The sequence below is a fragment of the Moschus berezovskii genome, chromosome 20 (assembly GCF_049115385.1).
Source record: "Moschus berezovskii isolate FMDL1 chromosome 20, NW_MosBer_1.0, whole genome shotgun sequence".
In the NCBI taxonomy this organism is placed as follows: domain Eukaryota; kingdom Metazoa; phylum Chordata; class Mammalia; order Artiodactyla; family Moschidae; genus Moschus; species Moschus berezovskii.
In genome coordinates this window covers 37366405-37390156 of record NC_142479.1, presented here as the reverse complement: position 1 = coordinate 37390156, position 23752 = coordinate 37366405, and the positions used below count along the sequence as shown (strand labels likewise).

The 23752-nt window shown below is 49.9% G+C and overlaps 1 protein-coding gene across 1 annotated transcript in view; it reads right to left on the bottom strand.

Moving 5' to 3' along the window:
- PITPNM3 (PITPNM family member 3) overlaps positions 1-23752 on the bottom strand; it is a 97789-nt gene that overhangs the window by 37933 nt on the left and 36104 nt on the right. The window contains exon 4 of the mRNA XM_055404177.2: positions 7822-7869. Coding sequence (XP_055260152.1) covers positions 7822-7869 — 48 coding nt within the window. The remainder of the gene's footprint in view (positions 1-7821; positions 7870-23752) is intronic.

Here is a 23752-nt window from a genome sequence, read left to right as displayed (position 1 = left end):
TGTTGTTTTTTTTTTTTCCTGAGATACCAATTTGTCTGTTCTCCCCACTCCAGTTTCTTTGCCTCTGGGGAGCTTTGTGGCAGAGCTTCCCGGCTCTTATTTCCAAAAGCCCTTTTGTTCTCAGGAGAAAGGGATTTGAAGAGACAGAGGTTTCTGGAGACTAAAAAGAGATTGCCACACTCTGCCCCAGGCTGAGGGGAGAAGGCAGACCTAGCAGGGGTGCCCACCCAATTCTGGGGACTGTTGCAAGCCCAGGAAGATAGAGGTGATCTGAGGGGGGTCTGACTACCCTGCGCCACAAGCAGCCTGGCCCCTAAGCCAGGAGCCACAGACCAGGACAGAAGGAAGGGGCTGGAGCTTGGAGCCCCACAAAGGCCATGAGTGTGGACAGAGAGCTCCTGGCACACACGCGTGTGCCCACACAGTGTTCCCCCACCAGGGTGGTGGGCAAGAGCCCTGGGGGCCTTGGAACCAGGGCAGGAAGAGGAGGAAAAGGGAAACCCCTGGAATCACAGAGTGGGGCTGTCTCACCAGTCCAGCTGGGTGGGTCTGCAGAGTCAAAATTACAAAGTGGCTTCTAGAAAAACAAAGAAACATCCCTGTCTCAATACTGAAACAGCTTTTTTTTAAAAAAATAAAGGAAGGGGTGGTTCTTTCACAAGTAAGTCAGTGGACGATGCAGTACGGGCTCCAAGTTCCCCTCCAGCTTCCCCCTCCCCACTCCCCAATAAGCCTCCCTCCTGCCAGATCACCATAGGCCGTCCCTCCACAGCCCCTCTCCTCAAGGCCAGGCTCTGCAGGGTAGGGGGTGAGGACTCTCCACACAGTGACCTTCAGGGCTGAGAGGGGCCCAGGGCATCGTCCTCGGCCCGGTGGGTTTCTTCAACCAGAGAATGAAGTCCCGCCCACTAGACTCCCCTCCAGTCATGCTGCTTGAGAGCCTTCCTTTTCCTGCTGGAAACCCCCAACAGAATCATGACTAGACTCTAACTGCCCTGCAGAAATCTTGTCACATCAGCCCCCACTGTCCTCTCCTGTGGCTTCCCCCATCCTAACCACAGCCTGTGTGGTCCTCCTGCAGGCCCCAATCTCCACCTACCTCTCCACCACTCATCTCACCCTCTCTGAGCTCAACCACGGCAGCCTTTTGTCAAGCATCTCCTGCCCCTCTCGCCACAGGGCCTTTGCACATCCTGTTCTCGGTGTCTGGACTCGACCTCTCACCCTCCATGCCCAGATAGCCCCTACAGAAACCTCAGTGTTCCCTCCTCCTGGGGGTCTTCCTTTCTCACTCTCCCAAAAGCACCATGGCTTTCTGTTTCCTGGGACTAATCCTTATACTTTTCTGTTTTGTGGTTATTTCACTTGTATTGCCCTCCTCCAACACCCAGCAGACTATAAGGTCCTTCAAGGCTGGAACTGGGTTTGTTTTTGTGCCATCCCCAGAGACTATTAAGGTCCTGGCATATAAAAGAGTCTCATTAAATATTTTTCAAACAAGCAGATGAATGAACTAATCATTTGTTCCCGTTTTGTGCCCCTCTGTTTGTCAGAAGCTGCACACGTCCCAGGCAAAGCAGACACAGCACCCGGAGCCTCGCACAAATAACTGCATTGATGCTTTGACACACACAGTGGTACGCACTCACAAATGCATGGGCACACGTTTCCCTGAGTGCGCGCACGCGTGCACACACACACACACACACGAATGGACCATGCCAAGCATCGGCTTACGCACACGCACACAAGGAAAGCGCTCCCAAGGCGGACGTCTGCCACCCTGAGCTCATTAAAGCCGGCTAAATATAGCCAGTCTGCAGCTGTGCTCAGCAAGCTGCCCACACAGGCCAGGAAAAGATACCAGTTACCAGGCAGAGAGTGGGGAGGCCAGCCGTGGGCTGGGGGCTTCATGCACCACATCTATGTGGGGCTCCTGGGGGTGCCGAGGGGATGAGGGTACACAGGATGGGTAGCCCTTTAGTGGCTGGTCTGGACGTTCAGAGCTGCTCCTTTAGTCCCTGATCCAAAGCAGTGGGAGGTGAAGCCAAGCCACGTCCCTATGACAGCATGGTCATCTTCCCCCTCTCCCTTTCTGGGATAACCTATGGGCTCTTCTGATAGTTATTGGGGTCAAGAAGTCAAAGTTGGCCCACGATCTGGGACTGGAGCCAGGACACAGCCTGGGAGACATTGGGACTTTGGGTAGAGGCTTGGTCATTATGAAGATCAAGGGATGGTCTGGAACCAGGACTGGGACTCAGTCTGGACTACTGTTGGGGTCCACTGAGTTCAGAGATCCACTACTCACCTCGCTCTAACAAGCAGGCATGGCCATGGGCAGCAGACCCACCCCACGCCCTGGGCACTGCCTGCTGCCCTGCACTGGCCCCGGGAAAGCCATTTGATGACCACAAGTGCAGGGCACATGAGCTGGTCACACTGTATTCCACACAGACAGGGTCCAACTCCAAGGGCACAGTAGGAAGTCCTCCTGTCTGCCTGCCCCACCTCCCACCCCCACCAGGTGCAGATGAGAGAGAGGAAGTCCCTCCAACTTGCACTTTTCTGTGCACGTCCTGGACTGCACAGTTTTCGGGGGGTGTTCATGGAGATGGCTCTTGGAGAGGATACCTGTGTGACACAGGGGGTAATGGGGCACTTCTCCCAGTACCTGGGGTGACCAGAAAGGGGAAAAATAGGGAAATGGGAGCTCAGACCAGACATGAGACTAAGCTTTGGAGACAGAGGAGTGAAGAGATCTGAGTTTGAGAACCTTCGGTGGAAGGTTGTCTACCCCTGAATCTGGAGGGCTACAGTTCATAGGGTCACAAAGAGTTGGACATGGCTGAAGGGACTTAGTATGCATGCATTCATCTTCTCCATGTGACGCAGTTGTGATGACTGCAGCCCTTCCCAGCATCCAGGTGTTTGTGAAGATCCATGTAGAGTGCCCAGTGCCTCGTGAAGCTGCTGAGAGGGCAAGGGAGGGGGGATGGAGAGAGTGACGCAGCCATGGGTCTCCTGGGAGAGTCACGCTCCTCCCTGGAGTGGGACCTGGTGGGCAGGGGAAGGAGAGTTACTATACCCACCAAACCAGTGGTTGTGCCCCCAGCCTCCTCTGTGATGACAGTAGGTCCCGGCAGGAAGTGGATAGACCCGCTCCCTGATCCAAACAGCTGTGAATGGAGTAGAGGGCAGAGGCCAAGAGGACTGGGCCCTGAGGGAATCACTCTGGAAGCCCAAGTCCTTCCTAGCATCTCTTGCTAGCATCTGCTACCATCCTATCCAGGGGGCTGGATGCACTGCTCCAGCTTTCCATCTAGCTTAAGAAAAAACTGTGCTTGGAGCTCCTTTTAGAAGTCAGGGTGGAAAGGAAGGGGAAGGCAATGTGGGAAAGGTTGGGCAGCTAGGTCATGCCGAGGAAAGTCTCATCCTTTACTGGAGAGGAATCACAAAAGGGCATCGGTGGGTATGAGGACAAGTCTGCCACCTGTGAAGGTCTCTCTGACACTCTGGAGGAAGAATCAAAGTGGGAAAGACCAGAGGCAAGGAGGCCAGCATGGGGGGCTAGATTTGTCCAGGCGAGAGACGATGGTGGCTTCAACTGAAGGGATGGGGAACAGAGAAGGTGGAGGCATTATCTCTCCAGGGGTCACAATGGGTGCTCTTGAGGGTACAATTTGGATCTGGATAGTGGCATAGAAGGAGAAGTCTAGGACCCCCAGGTGTCTGGCTTGAGCCTGCAGAAAATGGTGCCATTCACTTTGTACAGAAGAGTAAGTTTCAATGAACAGGTAATAAGCTCACCAAGGCCTTGAACCCAGCATCACGTCAGTGCCAGAAAGTTTTAGTCACTTAGTCATGTCTGAATTTTTGTGGCCTGATGCACTGTAGCCCACCAGACTTCTCTGTCCGTGGGATTTTCCAGGCAAGAATACTGGAATGGATTGCCATTCCCTTCTCCAGGGGATCTTCCCGACCCAGGGATTGAACCCTGGTCTCCTGAATTTCAAGCAGATTCTTTGCCATCTGAGCCACCAGGGAAACCCTCAGGTGCTAGAAGCGCTCTGTAAATGTGGCTGCGCTGTGGGGCAGTGTGAGCACGGCAGGACAGCAAGACATGCAGGCAGAGGAGACCAGGAGACAGACGCAGCCTCAGAAAATCAGAGAGCTAGAATGTCAGAGCTGGAAGGGGCTCCATGTACAGACAGGCTGGAGACCAGCCACAGGCAGAGGCTGGGGCTGTGCAGCAAGTCGGTGGGTGGGCTGGGGGGGCCAGATCTCCTGTACCCTGACCTGAGCACCTGTCTCTCCTCTGCCCCTCCCTGGACCCCACGCACTGGCTCCCTAGGCTTGCTCAAGCCTCGTTCCAAATGGCAAGCACAAGCCAGAGGCAGCCAGTTGCCAGCGCATCAGTGAAGATGCAGGAGGAAGGCTGGGCTGCCTGGCAGAGGGGGCAGGATTCCAGAACACCCTCTCAAGCATCCCACCCAGGATCACTGAAGACAGGGCCTCACCTGTACCTGCATAGGAACTGGGGCCCACGCCGGCCCATTCCCCAAACTCCTCCCAGTCTCTGTGGCCAGCTCAGGAGGGCTCCCTGGAGACTCAGACTGTGACAGCGGAGCCGGCCACGGGACCAGTAGAGCATGGAAAAGACCAAGCTCCAAGAGAGGCTAAGATGCAGCTCCTACACCTGCACCAGGCATTGTAACCTCATCCAAAAGCCAATAATGAGTGAGAACCAGGAAACGCTTCCTATGTGTGGGGTGCAGACCCTGACATCCACCTATATTACCTCTATGCCTGCAGTGACTCTAGAAGTAAAGTAGACATTATGACCACCTTTCCACAACTGAGTAAACCGAGGCCCAGAAATGTTAGGTAACTTGCTCAAAGCATCACAGAGAGCAAATGAAGCAACTAGGCTTCAAACCCAGGTCTGATACCTTTAAAGCTCAGACATACGAGTCCCAGAATTTTCTGACTCCTCATTCAGGGCAATTTGTACCACCTCTTTGTTTTTAGGACGTTTTGAAAAACCAAATGTAAAAATTAAATAAGATAATATACACAGAAGTATAACATAAACGATAGAGCATGTTATAAATGTCAGGCATTGCCATTATTCTGTTTTTATTCAGGGTTACAGACATTTATTTTGCTGCAAATCACCATCAACTACCACCATCATTTCATAAAAGAAAAGGTATTTGAATGCCATAATGTACAGACAGGACAAAATTATGGAATAAAAGTCCCGTTCTCTCAACTGAATGGGTTCAACATCACAATAAAACACATTACAGAACTGTCGTTTTGTCTCATTGTCAAAAATGTTGGGTTTGTGCTTGGGAATAACTGCCCTCAATGACCATTTCAGGTCCGAAATGCTTCCATGCATCTATAGTTATTCTTTACTAAACAAAAATATGCTTTAGAAGCAGACGTGGATGACAACCTTCAGCAATATCTTTCTGACTAAAATTTATAACCATGGTATTGAAAAAAAAAGGCTTTGCCTCTCCTTAAACACCCACTTTCCCATCCAAGTCCGGAAGACACCAAACGTCTGATCAGTGTATTTGAGTCTGTGCAGAACAGAGCTGTGGTTGGCGTCGTGGAGACAGCCCCACGGCAGGTGGCCGTGTTTTTTTCCTTTGAGGATGCTGTGGTTTCTTCCTTCCAGAGGCCCAGAAGGATTGATCTGGGCTCGGTTTCTCTCTCACATTCCCGATGAGCGTGATTAATCCTTTGCTTTTATTTTATGATATTTTGACATCTCCAGGGGAGTCTAGCTGGCCAAGGAGAGACTGCCCCTCCGGGGCCATGCTAATTCCTAGAGATAATAAACAACTCACCCTAGAACGTGCCTTTCATATGCAAACCAACCAATCGTGGGTCCTTACGCCAATCAACTCCTTTATCTAACTCTCACCCACCAAGCCGATATCCACCCCTCTGCCCAGGAACCCTAGAACTAGAGACCATCCTGTAGCCCAGAGCCTGCAACATTATTCAGACCAACCAGTCCTCAGCTGTTTCCTCTGCCCTGCCATGCTATGGAAAACACAATCTGGGCTCTGGGCCATGCATTCCCCACGCTCCTTCTGCCTCCTGACCGACCTGGTGCTTCCCCCATGGTCCCTCCCCTGGAGAAGTGTAAATAACAAATCCTTCTGTCAAAAGCACTGATCTCTCTGCTCTTCACTCAGTCGCCTCTACAAATCAAAATTCCATGGGTAAGGACTTCCCTGACAGTCCAGTGGTTGAGAAACCCATGTTTCCACTGTAGGAGGCACAAGTCTGATCCCTGATCAGGAAACTAAGATCCCATATGCTGTATGGCGTGGTCAATAAAATAATAAGCATACATATCTAAAAAAAACAACCTTGGGGGGACTTTCCTGGTGGTTCACTTCAGTTCAGTTCAGTCGCTCAGTCGTGTCTGACTCTCCGCGACCCCATGGATCACAGCACGCCAGTGGATAAAAATCACCTGCCAATGCAGGGGACACAGGTTCGATCCCTGGTCCGGGAAGATCCCACATGCCATATGCCACAACCACTGAGCCTGCAATGTACAGCCCGTGCTTCCCAAAATCGAAAGAAGCCACTGTAATGAGAATCCCGTGTACTGCAATGAAGAGTAGCCCCCACTCGCCGCAGCTAGGGAAAAGCCTGTGAAGCAACGAAGACCCAGGGCAACCATAAGTAAATAAATAAAGGAAGCTGTTTAAAAACATCCTGTGGGTACACTTTAACACAGAGGTCCCCTCATACAGGGCTTGGTTCCTCACATCCTATAAGGACACGAGACAGAGAGAGAACTGCCCACTCTCTGCACTGCCCTTCCCCTTGCCCAGTGAACTTTTTGGCCTGAGCCTTGGTGGGGTAGGGAGGGGGCACCCCTCTCAGAGACACCCAAGCCTCCCAACCCCTGAGCGGCTTCATCTATGAACTGCCACTGGATGTTAGGTGCACAGAAACCTTCTCGGAGACCGATGCACCTACTTGGGGCAGGCCATGGGAAGCTGATGCTGTAAGTACCCTTCCTGTGACTGATGGATGGAAGAACTTGGAGGAAAAAAGACTTCAGCCTGGGGGATGGGGCGGGCAGAATGGGCTGAATCCTGCAAAGCTGCAACCGCAGATCAGAGGAGAGCAGGAGAGAGAAGGAAGGGAAATTCTGAGCCCAGATGCTTCCGGACACACACATACCCCCGCCTCGTGTAAAACTCAATACTGTCAACAAGAAAGACATCTGCCAGTCCACTCCAAACCTCCAAGAAAGATGCCCTGAGGTTGCTGCATCAGAAACGGACATCTTTACCAAGTCTCTCCTGGGTCTAACCTTGTGCTCGGCCTCTTGAGAAAACACAGGCAGAAGGAAACTTGGAGGAGCCTGCATCATTGGAAGGACAACAAGCACCTGGGCAACCCCACTCTGCAGACACGGCCTCCGAGCGATGGGACCTAAGGGTCCTGAGCCCTGGCACAGCCTTGGTTACTGGGTCACCCACTGTGGTTCCTGGCAGTCGAGTCACCCAAAAGAGTCGATCTCAAAGGCTCAGCGGGTTTGCTCCCCATTCCTGTTCCCCCCACCCTCTCTGCCCACAAGCAGACCCCACACAAGGCTTCCCATGGTTCCACCTGCTCTGCTGGCCTCTGCCTCCTGGCGCCCCCAGCCTCAGACCCCGGAGGCAGACAATGGCCCCAGCCCTCTGATCCCGTGCAGTGGTGAAGACCCTACCACCTGAGTGGGTGAGGGAGCTTGGACCCTTCCAAGAACAGAGACTCCTTGTGGGGGGCACTCACGCTGTTTCTCCTGGAGGAGGCTGGACGTGCATGGCGTGCTCCCTTCTCCTGCAGAAGAAGAAGAGAGAGGTGAGTGGACACCCCATCACTGTTGGCCAGACACGGGGAGGCCACGGTGGCCGCCTCAGCCCCTCCCATCTGGCTGCTCCCTCATGCCCTGCCCCACCCCTGCCACCCCCAGATCTGAGCTCTTTATACCTTTATACACAACGAAGCAGGAGCCCTGATGCCACTGCCTGGGGAGGTGCATCCTGGACACCTTTTCACCTTTGCCTGCTCACCTTCATAAAGCAGATGCTTACCTGGGTTGCTCTCTGCTCTTACTCTCACCCGTGAGGGTCACCACGGCCCTGCAGACAACCAGGAAGCTCCGCCTCTAGTCCAGCCTCTCTCCTAAGTCCGTGACCCATGTCACCTCCTGGACGTCCGTTCATCGGATTGCCCGCGTGCCCCACGACCGCAGAGTGGGTCCTGGAACTGCCTTCTTCCCAAGTCTCCACCTCAACGAGGGCACCACCTTCTCACCAAGCCCGGGAACCACCTGGGACCCCTCCCTGGCCCATCCCCGCACCCAATCGGTTACAGAACGCGGGGGGTCTGGCTGCTTCTCTCCTCCTTACCCTCTCCTGTTTCACCAGATTGGCACTCCCCACTGGAAGGTTCTTCTGTATTGTGCACTGGAGTGTCCCTAGGCCTAGAACTGTGTGTCTCAGTCAATGTTCGTTGAATGAATAAATGAATAAAGCATGCACACACACACACACACACTCCCTAAACATAGAAATCCACCCTGTTTCCTTAAGCTATTGCAATAGCTCCTGTCTTTTGATGAGAAGCTTTTTTCTATAATTATGAAAGTAATACAAGCTCCTTATGGAACATTTGGAAACCACCAACCAACCTAGAAAAGGGAAAAGTTTCCTTATAATCTCACAACTGAGGGAAAACTCGTTCCATTCTATGTCATTCTTTCCAGGCTTTTTTCCATTTTTTGGGGGCCAACTGAGATCAAACCAGCCCTCTGTGGGCAGGGATTATGTCATTTATCTCTGTATTCCCAACAAATAGATGAATGGTGGTTGGCTCTGAAAGGTATCATAGATAATAAAGAAGCACAAAACACACTTTTGGACTTCAAGTGGAAGCATGAATAAATACATAAAGCTATGAAACCTCTGTAAATATCACTCCAATGGCTTTGGAATCTCCTATTGAGAGCCTACATCATTGTTGTTGCTGTTTAGTTGCTCAGCCGTGTCCGACTCTTTTGCGACCATCCTCGGCATTGACAGGCAGATTCTTTCCCACTGAGCCACTCGGGAAGCCCAAACTACATCACGGTTGACTTTAAAATTATCCTATTAGCAATTCATCATACCTCTCCTATGCACAATATGATTCCTTTTTTAAGTCAGGGTAATAGTCCATTGTATAAATGTGCCACGTCTCCTTTTTCCATTGTTCTGTTGATGCTTCCATGTCCTGGCTATTGTAAATAGTGCTACAATAAGTATTGGGCTGCACGGATCTTTCGGAATTATGGTCTTCTCCAGGTGAATTGGGAGATTGGGATTGACACGTATACACTACTATGTACATGTGTGTGAAAGTCACTCAGTCATGTCCGACTCTTTGTGACCCCTATACAGTTCATGAAATTCTCCAGGCCAGAATACTGGAGTGGGTAGCCTGTCCCTTCTCCAGTGGATCTTCCTGACCCAGGAATTGAACCAGGGTCTCCTGCATTGCAGGTGGATTCTTTACAAGTTGAGCTACCAGGGAATCCCTATTGTAAATGTATAAAATAGATAATTAATGAGAACCTACGCTATAGCTCAGGGAGCTCCACTCAGTGCTCTGTGGTGACCTAAATGGGAAAGAAATCCAAACAAACGAGGAGATAAAGGTATACCTATGGCTGATTCACCTTGCAGAAAATAAAATAACATTGTAAAGCAACTATACCCCAATAAAAGTTTTAATTAAAAATAAAAATAAAATTATCCTATTGGCAAAAAGTTTCAAAATCTCACCATTATAATTACTGCTGTGAAGGACATCTTTGTGATTGAAGCATTTTCTGCATGTTTTATGATTTCCTTAAAATACAGCCAAAGGAGGACAATTCTGGGTCAAAGGGCAGGATCCTTTTTCAGACTCCTGATGTTTATTGCCTGATTTCTCTCCAGAGAAGCATATGTACTGATTCACACATCCAGGCACAGCGGAAGTAAGGGCGACTCTTAACAACACTCACCTCCCTGGCATTTATATTGGTCTGTTGCATTTCTCTGCCTCTGACTTCACCAGATTAATCTTTTGAAAGCTGACCTTCCCAAGCCACTCTCTTGCTTCAAGCCCTCCCATCACCGAACTCTGAGCCTGGCAAGAAATCCTCTCTTTAAAGTGGCCCCCGCCCACATCGCCAACCTTTGCCCACCCCTTCCTGCTTCATCTCCACCAGCCAAATCACTGGTACACCATTACAGTTCTTCCATCTTTCTCTTTCAAACCCTCTGTATCTTACCAGCTAGGTTGAGAATCAATCCCGGGCCACCTCTTCCATGAAGATTTTGATCTACATTGCCTGCCCCTTAAAGGCCTCAATTCTCAGGACCTCTGTTCTCAAAGGTCATCTCTGCATCCCAAGGGCTTCACAGGGTCAGGTTCAGCAATGGTCAAATCCCTTCCATCTGAAATGTCCACCTGGAGCCCACCCCACCTGACTGGAGGGCTCAGAAAGGGACCTGAGCTGAACTCCCAGGATCTTGAAAACTCCCTATAGCCAGAGCGAGGCTGGACTCTGAGGACTGGAGTCCCAGGTCCTCAGCCTCAGCCCACAGGGAGCCCTGTCAGTCAGCAGTTCCATCTGAGGCACCCCCACCCCCAAGGATCTTCAGCCAGGAGGAGCCCCTTGGCATCAGGAGTCCTCGCCCTGGTTCTCTGGCACCATGTTTTGGGGGCTCAATTATGCACATCTGTCCAATGGAAGGTCTTACTCTGCCCTGCTGAAGGGTCTCCCAGCTCTGCCAGGACAAGGGTACATGACCTGGGGGACAGCACAGAAGTGGCCAGACTGGCAGGTAGGGTGCGGGGTAGGCAACACAGAGGTCACACCTTCAGCTTGAAATCTCTAGCTAGAGGCAGAATTCTGCTGTCCAGGTAGGACCCTCTCTTCCAACCTTGATGGCAGAACCTACGGACACCAGACCTGGTATCCCCAGCTTCCTGAGCAAGTCTGAGTTAGTTCCCTGAAAAAAAAATGTGTCCACAGCTTCCTCCAAAGACTCCAATTATCCAAGGAAGATTCTGGGACACAGAGAGAAGCCTCCTCCAGGCCTCTCCTGGGGGCCCTTCAAGCCCTTCCCCGGGCAAAGTTGCGGGTCCTTTCCCTGCAGACTCAAGGGTGGCTCTCATATAGGAACCTCTGCCACCTCCCCACCAACAATCCAGGAGCTGATGGGCGACTCCCGTCCAAGTGGATGAACCATCCCAGCTGCCATGCACCAGAATCCATCACCTTGTTTCTGCAGCCCTCTGTCTGCCAGGGCTGCCTTCTCAGCTCACGTCACCTGAATCCCAATCTGTCTCCCTCCTCCATGGGATCAGAGCCCCTGGGTGCTCTCAAAGGCAGGAGTGGAGAGTGGAAAGAGCATAGAGGTGGGGTCAGGAGGTTGAGATTCCTTCCAGGCTCCCATGGACTCGCTGTGTGAGCTGAGGCAAGTCCCTCTCCCTCCCTGAGCCTCATTCCCACAGTCTAGTGTGGGTCCTGTCCATACTGTTTATGCGGTTCTCAAGGCAAGAATACTGACGCGGCGTGCCATTCCTTTCTCCAGTGGACCACGTTTTGAGCACCGAAGAACTGATGCTTTTGAACTGTGGTGCTGGAGAAGACTGTTGAGAGTCCCTTGGACAGCAAGGAAATCAAACCAGTCAATCCTAAAGGAAATCAGTTCTGAACATTCTTTGGAAGGACTGATGTTGTAGCTGAAACTCCAATACTTCGACCACCTGATGAGAAGAACTGACTCAGTGGAAAAGACCCTGATGCTGGGAAAGACTGAAGGCAGGAGGAGAAGGGGACAGCAGAGGATGAGATGGTTGGATGGCATCACCAACTCGACAGACATGGGTTTGAGCAAGCTCCGGGAGTTGGTGATGGACAGGGAAGCCTGGCGTGCTGCAGTCCATGGAGTCACAAAGAGCCAGACATGACTGAGCAACTGAACTGACTAGCTGACTGAGTTTGGGCTGACTGAGTGTGGGTCCAGTAGTCTCTGCTGCTGCTAAGTCGCTTCAGTCGTGTCCGACTCTGTGCGACCCCATAGACGGCGGCCCACCAGGCTCCCCCATCCCTGGGATACTCCAGGCAAGAACACTGGAGTGGGTTGCCATTTCCTTCTCCAATGCATGAAAGTCAAAAGTGAAAGTGAAGTCGCTCAGTCGTGTCCGACTCTTCGCGACCCCCTGGACCGCAGCCTACCAGGCTCCTCCATCCATGGGATTTTCCAGGCAAGAGGACTGGAGTGGGTTGCCATTGCCTTCTCCGAGTAGTCTCTGAGGACCCTACAAATACTGAAAGCCCTTGGGTTGTACTGCATTATGTACTAGATTCAAATCTTGGACGTGTACCCTTGGACAAGTTAACCTCTGCAAACCTCAGTCTTCTAATCTATGAAATGGAGATAGTGGTGCTCCTACCTAGAGAGTTATTGTGAAGATCAAATGATTAATGAGTGTAAAGTCCTTAGCACACAGCCTGGCACACAGCAGCCATTCAAGATGTGAAAGTAAAAGTGTTAATCACATCAGTCCTGTCTGACACTTTGGTCTGTAGCTTGCCATGGATTGTAGCCCACCAGGCTCCTCTGTCCATGGGCTTCTCCAGGCAAGAATACTGGAGTGGGTTCCCATTCCCTTCTCCAGGGGATCCTCCCAACCCAGGGATTGAACCAAGGTCTCCTGCATCTCAGACAGATTCTTTACCATCTGAGCCTCCAGGATTGGGCTTATTGTTGGTTCATTTACTTATTTATCAATACTTTTAACAACTGGTTCAAGGCTTTATCTCTTCTGTCACCAGCATGACTCCAGATGGAGCAGGGTGGAGAGACTCAATGGTTAGTGCCCAGGCCAGGGGTCATGTGCTCTAGAGAGGAGACCCAGGTGAAACAGAGGCCTGGGCACCCTCTCAGAGTAGCCCCCACCACCAGCATGACGAAGTGACTGCAGACCCCGCATCTGACGTCAGATGTATGGGTCAGAGCTGAACACGAGCGTGTGGTCTGAGAACAAGCTGAGTCCACAGGGCAAGTCGGCTCCCTCCACCCAGCAGGACAGAAGCCTCACATGGAGATGAAGACACTCACTTACAAAACCCCTTCTACTCATCCCTCTGCCAAGCACTGTGCCGGGGCCGTGGGGGATGTGGAGATGAGAAAGTCAAGGTGAGATGACCAAGGAGGCAGAGACTCACTCTGACCCGGGGACCCCAAGGAGGGTGTGGCAGAGTCACAACTTGAGAGCCTCGGGGCAAAGAGAGCTTTGCCCGGGAGAGAGAACAGAACTGTGTCTGCTGTACATTGAGCCCAAGGAAAGGCAGGAGTAGGGGAGCAGGCACCACAGCAGAGAAGAAAACTGCACCTGGAGAGGCAGAGGGAGTTGCTAACTCTTCCAAACCCGAGTCCCCTGCCATTTCTACTGTGCCCCAAACCACCTACATCATTAGCAGGGTCCAGTGCAAAATGAAAATGCAGGGGCCCTTGTTCAGAAAGAAAGAAAAACTGGGAATTTCCTGGTGGTACAGTGGTTAGAATTCCATGATTTCACTGCCAAGGGCACCGGTTCAATCCCTGGTTGGGGAACTAAGATCCCACAACCCCCGTGATGTGGCGGAAAAAAAGGAAAAAGAAAAAAGACTATTAAAAGGCACTAAAAAAATACAGTTTTTCCCTTTGTCCTCTCTTGACCTGTCTGGGTGGCTTTTATTTGCTATTTAATGTTATGCTCTGTCATGCACAGGGATACTCAAGAGGTGAGTGTAGACACTCACAGGTGCCTGGGGGCCCCACTCCTCAACTTGGCCCCCAAGCCCAGCAGCCACCTGCTGCTAGCTTCCCCCTCCCACCAGCTGCCAGACCTGGGCACTGTGCCATGACTGAGAGCAAGAAAGCTGGGCGCCATGCGTCCACCCTTCCCACTGCCTGCTGTCCCAACCCCCTGGGCAGGCAGGCAACTCCCAAGAGTACTGCAGCCTCTGCATCAAAATGCTTTAGGTCCCTGGATGGGTGGGTGAGAGGCCTGCTTTGTCTGAGTCACCCACCGAATGCACTGCAGCCCTGCCAGCCCCTGGCAGGGACACTTGCTCTGCCCTGAGACACTGGGATCTATGCCTCTGATCCCAACTCTCCTGGCACCCAGGCCCCTGCTTGGGGGAGGAGAGTAGCTCTCTGGGGGCAGGTACAGGGAGGAGGAGGCTGGGTGGGGCCAGGGAGCCAGAGGGCAGGAGAGCAGGAGGCCAAGAGCCCATCCTGGAAGGGAGGGAAAAGGAGCTTTCTAGAGCAGAGGCTTCTGGCGATGGCTCAGGCCATGTGGACAGCACCACACGTAAACCAAGCTCCCAACCCCCGGCACAAGCTCCACTGTCCATCAGGCGGCACTTACAAGGCACAGATATGAAGATGAAATCATTCAGAATTGAGATCATTCATCCCAAATCCAGGGACTGGTGCTAAAGATGAAGCTCCAATACTTTGGCCACCTGACGTAAACAGCCGACTCATTGGAAAAGACCCTGAGGCTGGGAAAGATCGAAGGTGAAAGAAGAGGACAGCAGAGGATGAGATGGTTGGACAGCATCACTGTTTCAATGGACATGAACTTGGGCAAACTCCAGGAGGTAGTGAGGGACAGGGAGGCCTGGTGTGCTGCAGTCCATGGGGTCACAAAGAGTCAGACACAACTTAGCAACTGAACAACACCACCACCACCCCAAACCCAGGGCTTTTCAGAGCACAAGTCGCAGCCCTGACCACAGCACACACACCTCCGGGGTTTCTCCAGGACCTACTCTCTGCCAGACCCTGGGGAATGGGGAGGCATCCAGCCGAGGGATGAGCTAGGTCTGGTCCATCTCCTCCCTGTTCTCATGCCAGGCCCTGGGAGCGACTCACCTGGATGGTTTAAAAGATGCTGATATCAAGCAATATTTCATTACCAGAAAGGAAATAGGTTTGTAGCCCAGGCAGGATTTCAGTGGGCATAATGCTTGGTGGGGGAGTGGAGCTGGGGCATTAAGACTGGGGGCAGGGGTGGTGGAGCAGGGGTGCAGAGGTGGAAAGAAGCCAGGAGGGAGTGTCACTGAGATGCTGGTACAGATTCACACTGGTGTCACCTGGGTAGAAGGAAGGCTGTTAGAAAGGGAGGTCAGAGCTCCCCTGACCTTGCGGGCTTAGCGGTGGAAACCAGAATGGCTGCCTCTGGACTACAGGGGCTTTGTGGTCTGCCCAGCGCTGACCCACCTGCTAGGCCACTGAGATCTCACACCTGGCCGGAAAAGACCACCTTCACAGATAAGGAGACAGGCTCAGAAGGAGAAAGTCACTAACCCGATTTCAGATCTGGTCCCTTTCAATGCCCCACACCCGATGGAGGCACTCCCATGACCTCTGCCTCCTACTGGGAGGGGGGTACTTTCTATTTTTGTTTTTAAAATTTACTTATTTATTTGGCTGCATCAGGTCTTTGTTGCAGCAGGCAGGATAATTTTTTTCCCTCTCTCTTTTAGCAGTGGCCTGCATTGGAAAAGATCCTGATGCTGGGAAAGATTGAAGGCAGGAGGTGAAAGGGACGATGGAGGATGAAATGGTTGGATGGCACCACCGACTCAGTGGACGTGAGTTTGAGCAAGCTCCAGGAGATGGTAATGGACGGGGAAGCCTGGCACACTGCCGTCCATGGGGTCATAAAGAGTCAGACATGACTGAGTGACCGAACGACAATAAATGCAAGATCTTTAGTTGCAGCAGGTGAGATCTAGCTCCCCGACCTGGGATGGAACTCAGGAACCCTGCACTGGGAGCGTGAAATCTTAGCTACTGGACCACCAGGAAAGTCCCAGAAAGGAGCTTTCTAGAGCAGAGGCTTCTGGCGATGCCTCAGGCCGTGTGGACAGTACTTCATGAAGTGGGGTGTCAGGGGCTGAAGGGGGGAGCAGGGGGCATGGAGAAGGGGCTATCTGTAAGGAGCACTGGGGAGAAGCACCCAGAGGCTGAAGCTGACCTTCAGGATTACTGAAGCTTGAATGCCTGAGCCCGGCATCCGAGGGGCCTGGTAAGGCCACCGACCTGGACAAGAAGGAGCTTGCTGTGTGACAAGGGAGGTGTGGAGCCCAAGCAGCGGGAAGTTGGCCTTCCCTGCCCAGCCGCTGACTCTTGGCTAGGCTCTGTCTTCCCTTGCAGCTGCCAGCAGGCGTGCAGAGGAGTCGGAGACGGTGAAGCCGGCTTCCTGATTAGCGGACTCCCAGGACGAGGGTGATTAACCAGATGTGCAGCTGTCTCTGCCACTATCTAAATGAGACCCCACTTGGCCTAAGCTTTCCAGGGCCCCTGGGCCCAACAACCTCGCATCGGCTAGAGTTTTCTTCAAGTGCAGAAGCTGCCAGTAACCCCTACGAACACGACAGGCTACACGGAGAGGGCTGGGAACTGGGAGGGCTGGTCCTCTGTCACCCACGAGTCCTGCCTGTCCCAACCTCACACACGCAGCTCAGCTCTGTCATCTCCTCCAAGAAGATGCTGCTACAGTGTATTCTACTCATGGTTCCTGAGTGATTTTATATTTCTTCTTTTCAATCCCCCTCCATCAAACTGTGAGCGCCCCAAGAGCAAGAGGAGCAAAGTGTGCAGGCAAGAACAGACACGCAATCACCAAACACCTGAATTGGGAGGATAGAGTGGCCGCTGGGGAAGCCATTCAGGCACACAGGCCTTGGGGAAGAAGGAATCAGGAATTCAGCTTCTGACATGTCAGAAAAGTATCTGGGAAGACTCCATGGAGCAGGAATATGAGCAGCTGAAGACCCGTGATCTGCCAAGATTTGGGGATCTGAACCAGGTTCTGGCCAGCCTGATAACTCAATTCACGAAGTAGGGCTGAGAAGGAAAAAACCACACACCTCCCTCCCTGCTCAGGGTACTCCCCAGAGGCTGAGCCTCTGCTGAGCTGCAAGGTCAAGATTCACCCTCTGGACTTCCCTGGTGGTCCAGTGGCTAAGAATCCACCTGCCAATTCAGGGGACACAGGTTCGATCCCGGGTCCAGGAAGATCCTAGACCAAGCAAGCCCGTGCACCACTACTGAGCCCACGTGCAGCAAGTACCAAAGCCCACGAGCCCTAGAACCTGTGCTCCGCAACAAAAGAAGTCACCTAAATGAGAAGCCTACGCACCGCAGCTGGAGAGTAGGCCCTGCTCCCTGCAGCTAGAGAAAGCCCACCCGCAGCAGGGGAGACCCAACGCAGCCAAAAAGAAAGAGAAATTTTTAAAGAAAAGATCCACTCTCATTACCTCTCACCTGGCCCAGCACAATGCCCTCTATACTCATTCCTGGTCCCTCCTGTTATCTTCCATACCACCTTCTAGAACGATCTTTCTAAAATGTGGTTTATCACTCCCACTTAAACTACTCCATGAGTTGAGAGGGCTTCAACTCCTCACCCTGACGTTCAGGGTTTCATCTTCAACATCCCCACCCTTACCTCTTCTCCCAGACCTCTTGACCCCTTTGGCCACCACTCAGCCCAATATCTGGAGAAGGTGATGGCACCCCACTCCAGTACTCTTGCCTGGAAAATCCCATGGACGGAGGAGCCTGGTAGGCTGCAGTCCATGGGGTCGCTAAGAGTTGGACACAACTGAGTGACTTCACTTTCACTTTTCACTTTCATGCATTGGAGAAGGAAATGGCAACCCACTCCAGTGTTCTTGCCTGGAGAATCCCAAGGACGGGGGAGCCTGGTGGGCTGCCATCCATGGGGTCACACAGAGTCGGACATGACTGAAGCGACTTAGCAGCAGCAGCAGCCAATATCTAGCATCCCAACCTTTATCAAGGTGAACTCTGCAGCTCCCCGAACTTCCCGGCCTTCTCGTGCCTTTTCGCATCTTCACACCTGCCGTCCCCTCTTCCTGCTGCACCCTCATGGGTCTGTCCAGAGTCCTGAGGGGCCTCCTTCGTGCCTCACGTCTCAGCTCTGGCTCCACGTCCTTCTCTGATCCCTCTGGACCTTGTTCTCACTCTTGTTAGGGTAATTAGCTCACTGGCCTGTAACTGCCCCACCCCCAAGTCTGGGAGCCAGTCAATTCTGAGTCCATTTCTGAGTCATCACTGTGTCCCCAGCATTGACCGGCACAGGGTCCGACACAGAGTAAGTCGCAGTACATGTGTTCTGAACGCATAAGTGATGGAGGGGGGGCATGAATGCGAGATGAGCCCCTCACTGCTTCAGGTTCAGAAAGGGAGGCGGAGTACCCACCCAGAAAGGCACAGCTGTAAGCAGACAGGTCAGTACTACACTGGCGGCCCAAGCAAGCTATGCTGGGCAATTGGGAGGTGGTCTGGGAGAGACTGGGCCATCAGGGAGGCTCCCTGGGGAAGGGCACAGAATTACAAGAGCTGGAGAGGAAACTGGGGGAAAAACAGGCAAGCTCAAGTGGGCTTGAGAGTCAGCAAGCAGCCCCTGGGCATTTGGCTGGAACTCAGTGTGAATGGAAGAGGGAGGTATGGCCTGGAAGTCATGAATACCAGAGCAGAGATAACCTTGAGATTGCCAGATCTAGCCATGACCTGACAGTCCCAATGTATTCATAACATCCTTCATGATAGCCATTGCAGGGCTGTCTGACTCCTGCAGGGATAATGAGAATAGACAACGGCAACTGTTAGAAGAAAGGATAGAATCAGGATACACACCAGGCTGGGGGGATTTATACTTCCTTCTGCAGGAAACAAAAACTTAGTTGCCAGCTCCATAGCAGAATGATAGTACTGGATTTATATTTTAGAAGCATCACAGTAGGACTGGCTAAAGTTGGCCAACTGGCAAACTGATCCAGCCTTTTTCTCCTGTCCCAAATCCCCAGAAAACGACATTAACCATTTCATGTGAGTGAATCTATAGAAGCATCCCTGGTGGCTCAGATGGTAAAGAATCTGACTGCAATGAAGGAGACCCAGGTTCAATCCCTGGGTTGGGAAGATACCCTGGAGAAGGGAATGGATATCCACTGCAGTATTCTTGCCTGAAGAATTCCATGGACAGAGGAGTATGGCAGGCTATAGCCTATGGGGGTCGCAAAGAGTTGGACATGACTGAGCAACTAACACTTTGACTTTTTCATTTTTCACAGTGTTGTAAAATAGGAAAGGATGTCCTGGCGCATGAGAGACCGTGAGGCACCCCCAAAAGGCAGAATGCAGAGGGATCAGATGGAGGGCAGCAGGGCTAGCTACAGAGTTTGCAAGACCCAGGCCAAATGAGCATATGGGGGTTTTGTTTAAAATGATTAATAATTTCAAGATGACAACAGCAGAGCATAAACTCTAGTGTGAGACCCTTTTCTGCGTGGAGGCTTTGTGTGACTGCGAAGGTTGAATGCCCATAAAAGCAGGCCATGAGAGAGGAAGCCATAACCTCAATCCTGCAAAGGAAGGTCTGGAGCCAAAGGTGGGCAGCTCAGAGGGACTGGCAGGGTCACAGGTGGAAAACACAGAAGCAAAAGAAGGTTTTGCCACTGTCTGGGCTTCCATGGGAGAGAAGCCAGGTGATTGGACTCCCCCCTCACCCCACTCACCCCACTCACCAGGCCCTGCTTTCACCACACAGAGGCATCCATGCCCAAGTGTGAGAAGGGCTGAGTTTGAGGGACAGCTTGGGAGGCTGAAAATACCCAAGAGGAGCAAAATACGCAGAAGCTAATGGTTCAACTCAACCAGCAGCAGCTCCAACCCTCCCCAATAATAAGATGGTGGGAGCTTGCAGTAAACAGACATATCACACCATTCAGAGAGAGGCTAAGGGGGAACTGCAAACACAAAGCAGACCATGGATCCAAATATGACTAAATATTAGAGGAAAATCAACAGTGCAGAAGAAAGATAGCAAACTCAATGCCTGAAGGAAGGAAAGTACAAGAAAATGGATCTGTGGGCTCCTTCAACCAACTTAATATCATCATCATAAATGGCTCTCAAATTTAGCAAGCACCAGAATCTCCCAAAGGGCCAGTTAAAACACAGATTCTGAGCCCTACTGATTTCTGATTCAATAAGTCCGAAGTTCATATTTCTGACAGCTTCCAAGTGATGCTAATTTTGTGGGTCCAGGGACCACTCTTTAAGAACTACATATCTAGAAACAAGGTTATAAACTAGAGTCAGAAGGTAAGTGGTAGGGGAAAAAATAGCTCTCTGGAAAACTGCAGAGAAATTGATCAGCGACACCTAGACAATGACTACTCCCTTTGTCTCAACGAGAACGTGGCCCTGATGACACTAAGTTTGTTTCAAAACAAGAAAGGCCCTGATTGTAAAGAGTCTCTTAAGTGACATCTCATAGACTATTAGTATAATTTAATCTGGAAGAGATATGTAAACCCTGAGCATAAAAGATTAGTGACATGGCAAGATCCAAGTGGAATTTATCCCAGGAATGAAAGACTGTTCCATATATGAAAATCAATCAATGTAATACACTGAAGGACAAAATATTGTATTACAATTGTTATAATATAATAAAGGGCAAAAACTACCTGATCATCTCAATAGATGCAGAAAAAGCATTTGGCAAGATCTAATATCCTTTACAAAACCACTCAAGAAACTAGTAACTGGGGGGAATTTCTTCAACAACATAAAAGACTACTACAAAAAAAAACCCCGCAGCTAACATCATATTTAATGATGAAAGAACGAAAAGTTTTCCCCTGTGATCAGGAGCAAGGTAAGATGTTGGCTCCCATCACTTCTTTATTTATTTAGTTTTGGTTTTGATTGTTGCTGGGTCTTCGTTGCTGACTGAGCTTTTCTCTAGTTGCTGCGAGCGGGGGTTACTCCATAGTTTGGTACACAAGCTTCTCATTGCAATGTCTTCTGTTATTGCCAAGCATGGGCTCTAGGGCACTTGGGCTTCAGCAATTGAAGCTGGTGGGCTCAGTAGTTGTCGCTCCCAGGCTCTAGGGCTTGGGGTCAGTAGATGTGGCACATGGGCTTTGTTGCTCCTTGGTATGTGGAATCTTCCCAGATCAGGGATGAACCTGTGTCTCCTGCCTTGGCAGGCAGCTTCTTTACCACTGAGCCACCAGAGAAGCCTGGTTCTTATCATTCCTATTCAGTATTATACTGGAGAATCTAGTCGGGAAAATGAGACAAGGAAAGGAAATAAAAGGCATCCAGATTGGACAAGAAGAAGTGAAACTACCTCTATTTGGAGGCAGTATATATAGAAAATCCTAAGGAATCCCACCAAAATAAAACCAATAAATGAGTTCAGCAAAGTGGAAGGATACAATACCAATTTTCAAAAATAAATTGCATGTCTATATGCTTGCAATAAACAATCTATTTTGGGTATAATAGCATCAAAAATAATATAACATTTAGGAATGAATTTAATAAGTGTAAGACTTGTACACTGAAAACTATATATAAAACATAATTAAAAGAAATTGAAGAAAACCTAAATAAATGGAAAGACTTTCCACATGCGTGCATTAGAAGACTAATATTGTTAATCTAGAAATACTTCCAAAATTGATCTACAAGATTCAACAACAATCCCTATCAAAATTGCAGGTGTATTTTTTGCAGAAATTGGCTCTAAAATTCATATGGAAATGCAAGGAACAGAGAAGAACCAAACAAACTTGCAAGAAAGGAACTTGCAAAATAAAAAATTTATGGACTCCCACTATCTGATTTCAAACTTACTATAACTGTGCTATTTCAAACTTACTATAACAGTAATCAGGACTGTGATACTGGCATAAAGACAGACATATATATCAGTGGAATAGACGTGAAAGTCAAAAAATAAACCCATATCTTTATAATCAATTGATTTTTGACAAGGGTACCAAGATAATTAAATGGAGAAAAGAATAATTTTTTTTCAATAAATGTTGCTGGTACCACTGGTTTGGTTCAGTTCAGTTCAGTTCAGTCGCTCAGTCGTGTCCGACTCTCCGCAACCCCATGAATCACAGCATGCCAGGGCTCCCTTTCCATCACCAACTCCCGGAGTTCACTCAAACTCATGTCCACAGAGTCGGTAATGCCATCCAGCCATCTCATTCTCTGTCGTCCCCTTCTCCTCCCGCCTCCAACCTTTCCCAGCATCAGAGTCTTTTCCAGTGAGTTAACTCGTCGCATGAGGTGGCCAAAGTATTGCAGTTTCAGCTTGGTTTCCCACACGCAAAAGAATGAAGTTGAATCCCTACCTCACACCATATACAAAAATTAACTCAAAGTAGATCAAAGGCCTAAATATAAAAGTTGAAACTGAAACTTTTAAGAGAAAACATGGAGTAAATTTTTCATGATCTTGCATTAGCCAATAGCTTTTTAAATATGACACCAAAAGCACAAACAATAAAATAAAAAATAAATAATTTGGACTTCATAAAAATTTTAAAATTTGTGCTCCAAAGGACATTAACAAGAAAGTGAAAATACAATCCACAGAATAAGAAATATATGTAAATTATACAACTCATAAAGGTATAGCATCCAGAATATATAAAGAACTCTTACAGCTCTACAATAAAAAGACAACCCAATTTTTTTTTTTTTTGGCCACACTGCACAGCATGTGAGATCTTAGTTCCTCAACCAGGGATTAGGCTGCTGTCCTCTGCAATGGAAGGATGACGCCCTAACCACACAACTGCCAGAGATTTCTCAAGACAATCCAATTTTTAAATGGGCAAAAGATTTGAATATATATTTCTTTAAAGAAGATGAATAATGACCAATAAGCACATGAAAAGAAGCTCAACATCATTAGTTGTTAGGGAGATCCAAATCAAAACCACAAGTAGGTATCACTTCCCCCCACTAGGATGACAGTAACTCAAAAGACAGACAATAATGAGTGTTGGCAAGAATGTAGAGAAATATGAACTCTTGGTAGGAATGTGAAGTGGTACAGCCACTTTGGAAAAGACTTTGTCAGTTCTCCCAAAAGTTAAACAGTTACCACACAATACAGCAATTCTACTCACATATATATATATATATATACACACACACACTCAAAAGAAAATATGTTCGCACAAAAACTTGTACACAAAAGTTTTAGTATATGTGCTGCCGTTTTTACAGCATTATTTATAGTAGCCAAGAAGTGGAAACAATCCAACGTCCATTGACTGATGAATGGATAACCAATATGTGATATACCCATGTGTGTGTTAGCTGCTCAGTCGTGTCTGCCACTTTGCAACCCCATGGACTGTAACCCGCCAGGCTCCTCTGTCCATGGGATTCTCCAGGCAAGAATACTGGAGTGGGTTGCCATTTCCTTCTCCAGGGGATCTTCCCAACCAAGGAATCGAACTCAGATCTCTTGCATTGCAGGCAGATTCTTTACTCTCTGAGCCACCGGGGAAGCCACCTGATATACCCATACTATAGAATATTATTCACCCTCAAAGTGGAATGAAGTACTGATTCAATGTACAACATGGAAGGATCTCAAAAACATTATGCTAGACAAGACATCAGACACACACAGAAACACACTGTTTGACTCCATGTATACAAAATTCCAGGGGCCTGGGGGTAGAAAAGTGGGGAGTGACTGCTCATGGATATGGGGTTTCTTTGTGGGGGAGGGAAGGGGGGTGACAAAAATATTCTGGAACTAGATAATAGTG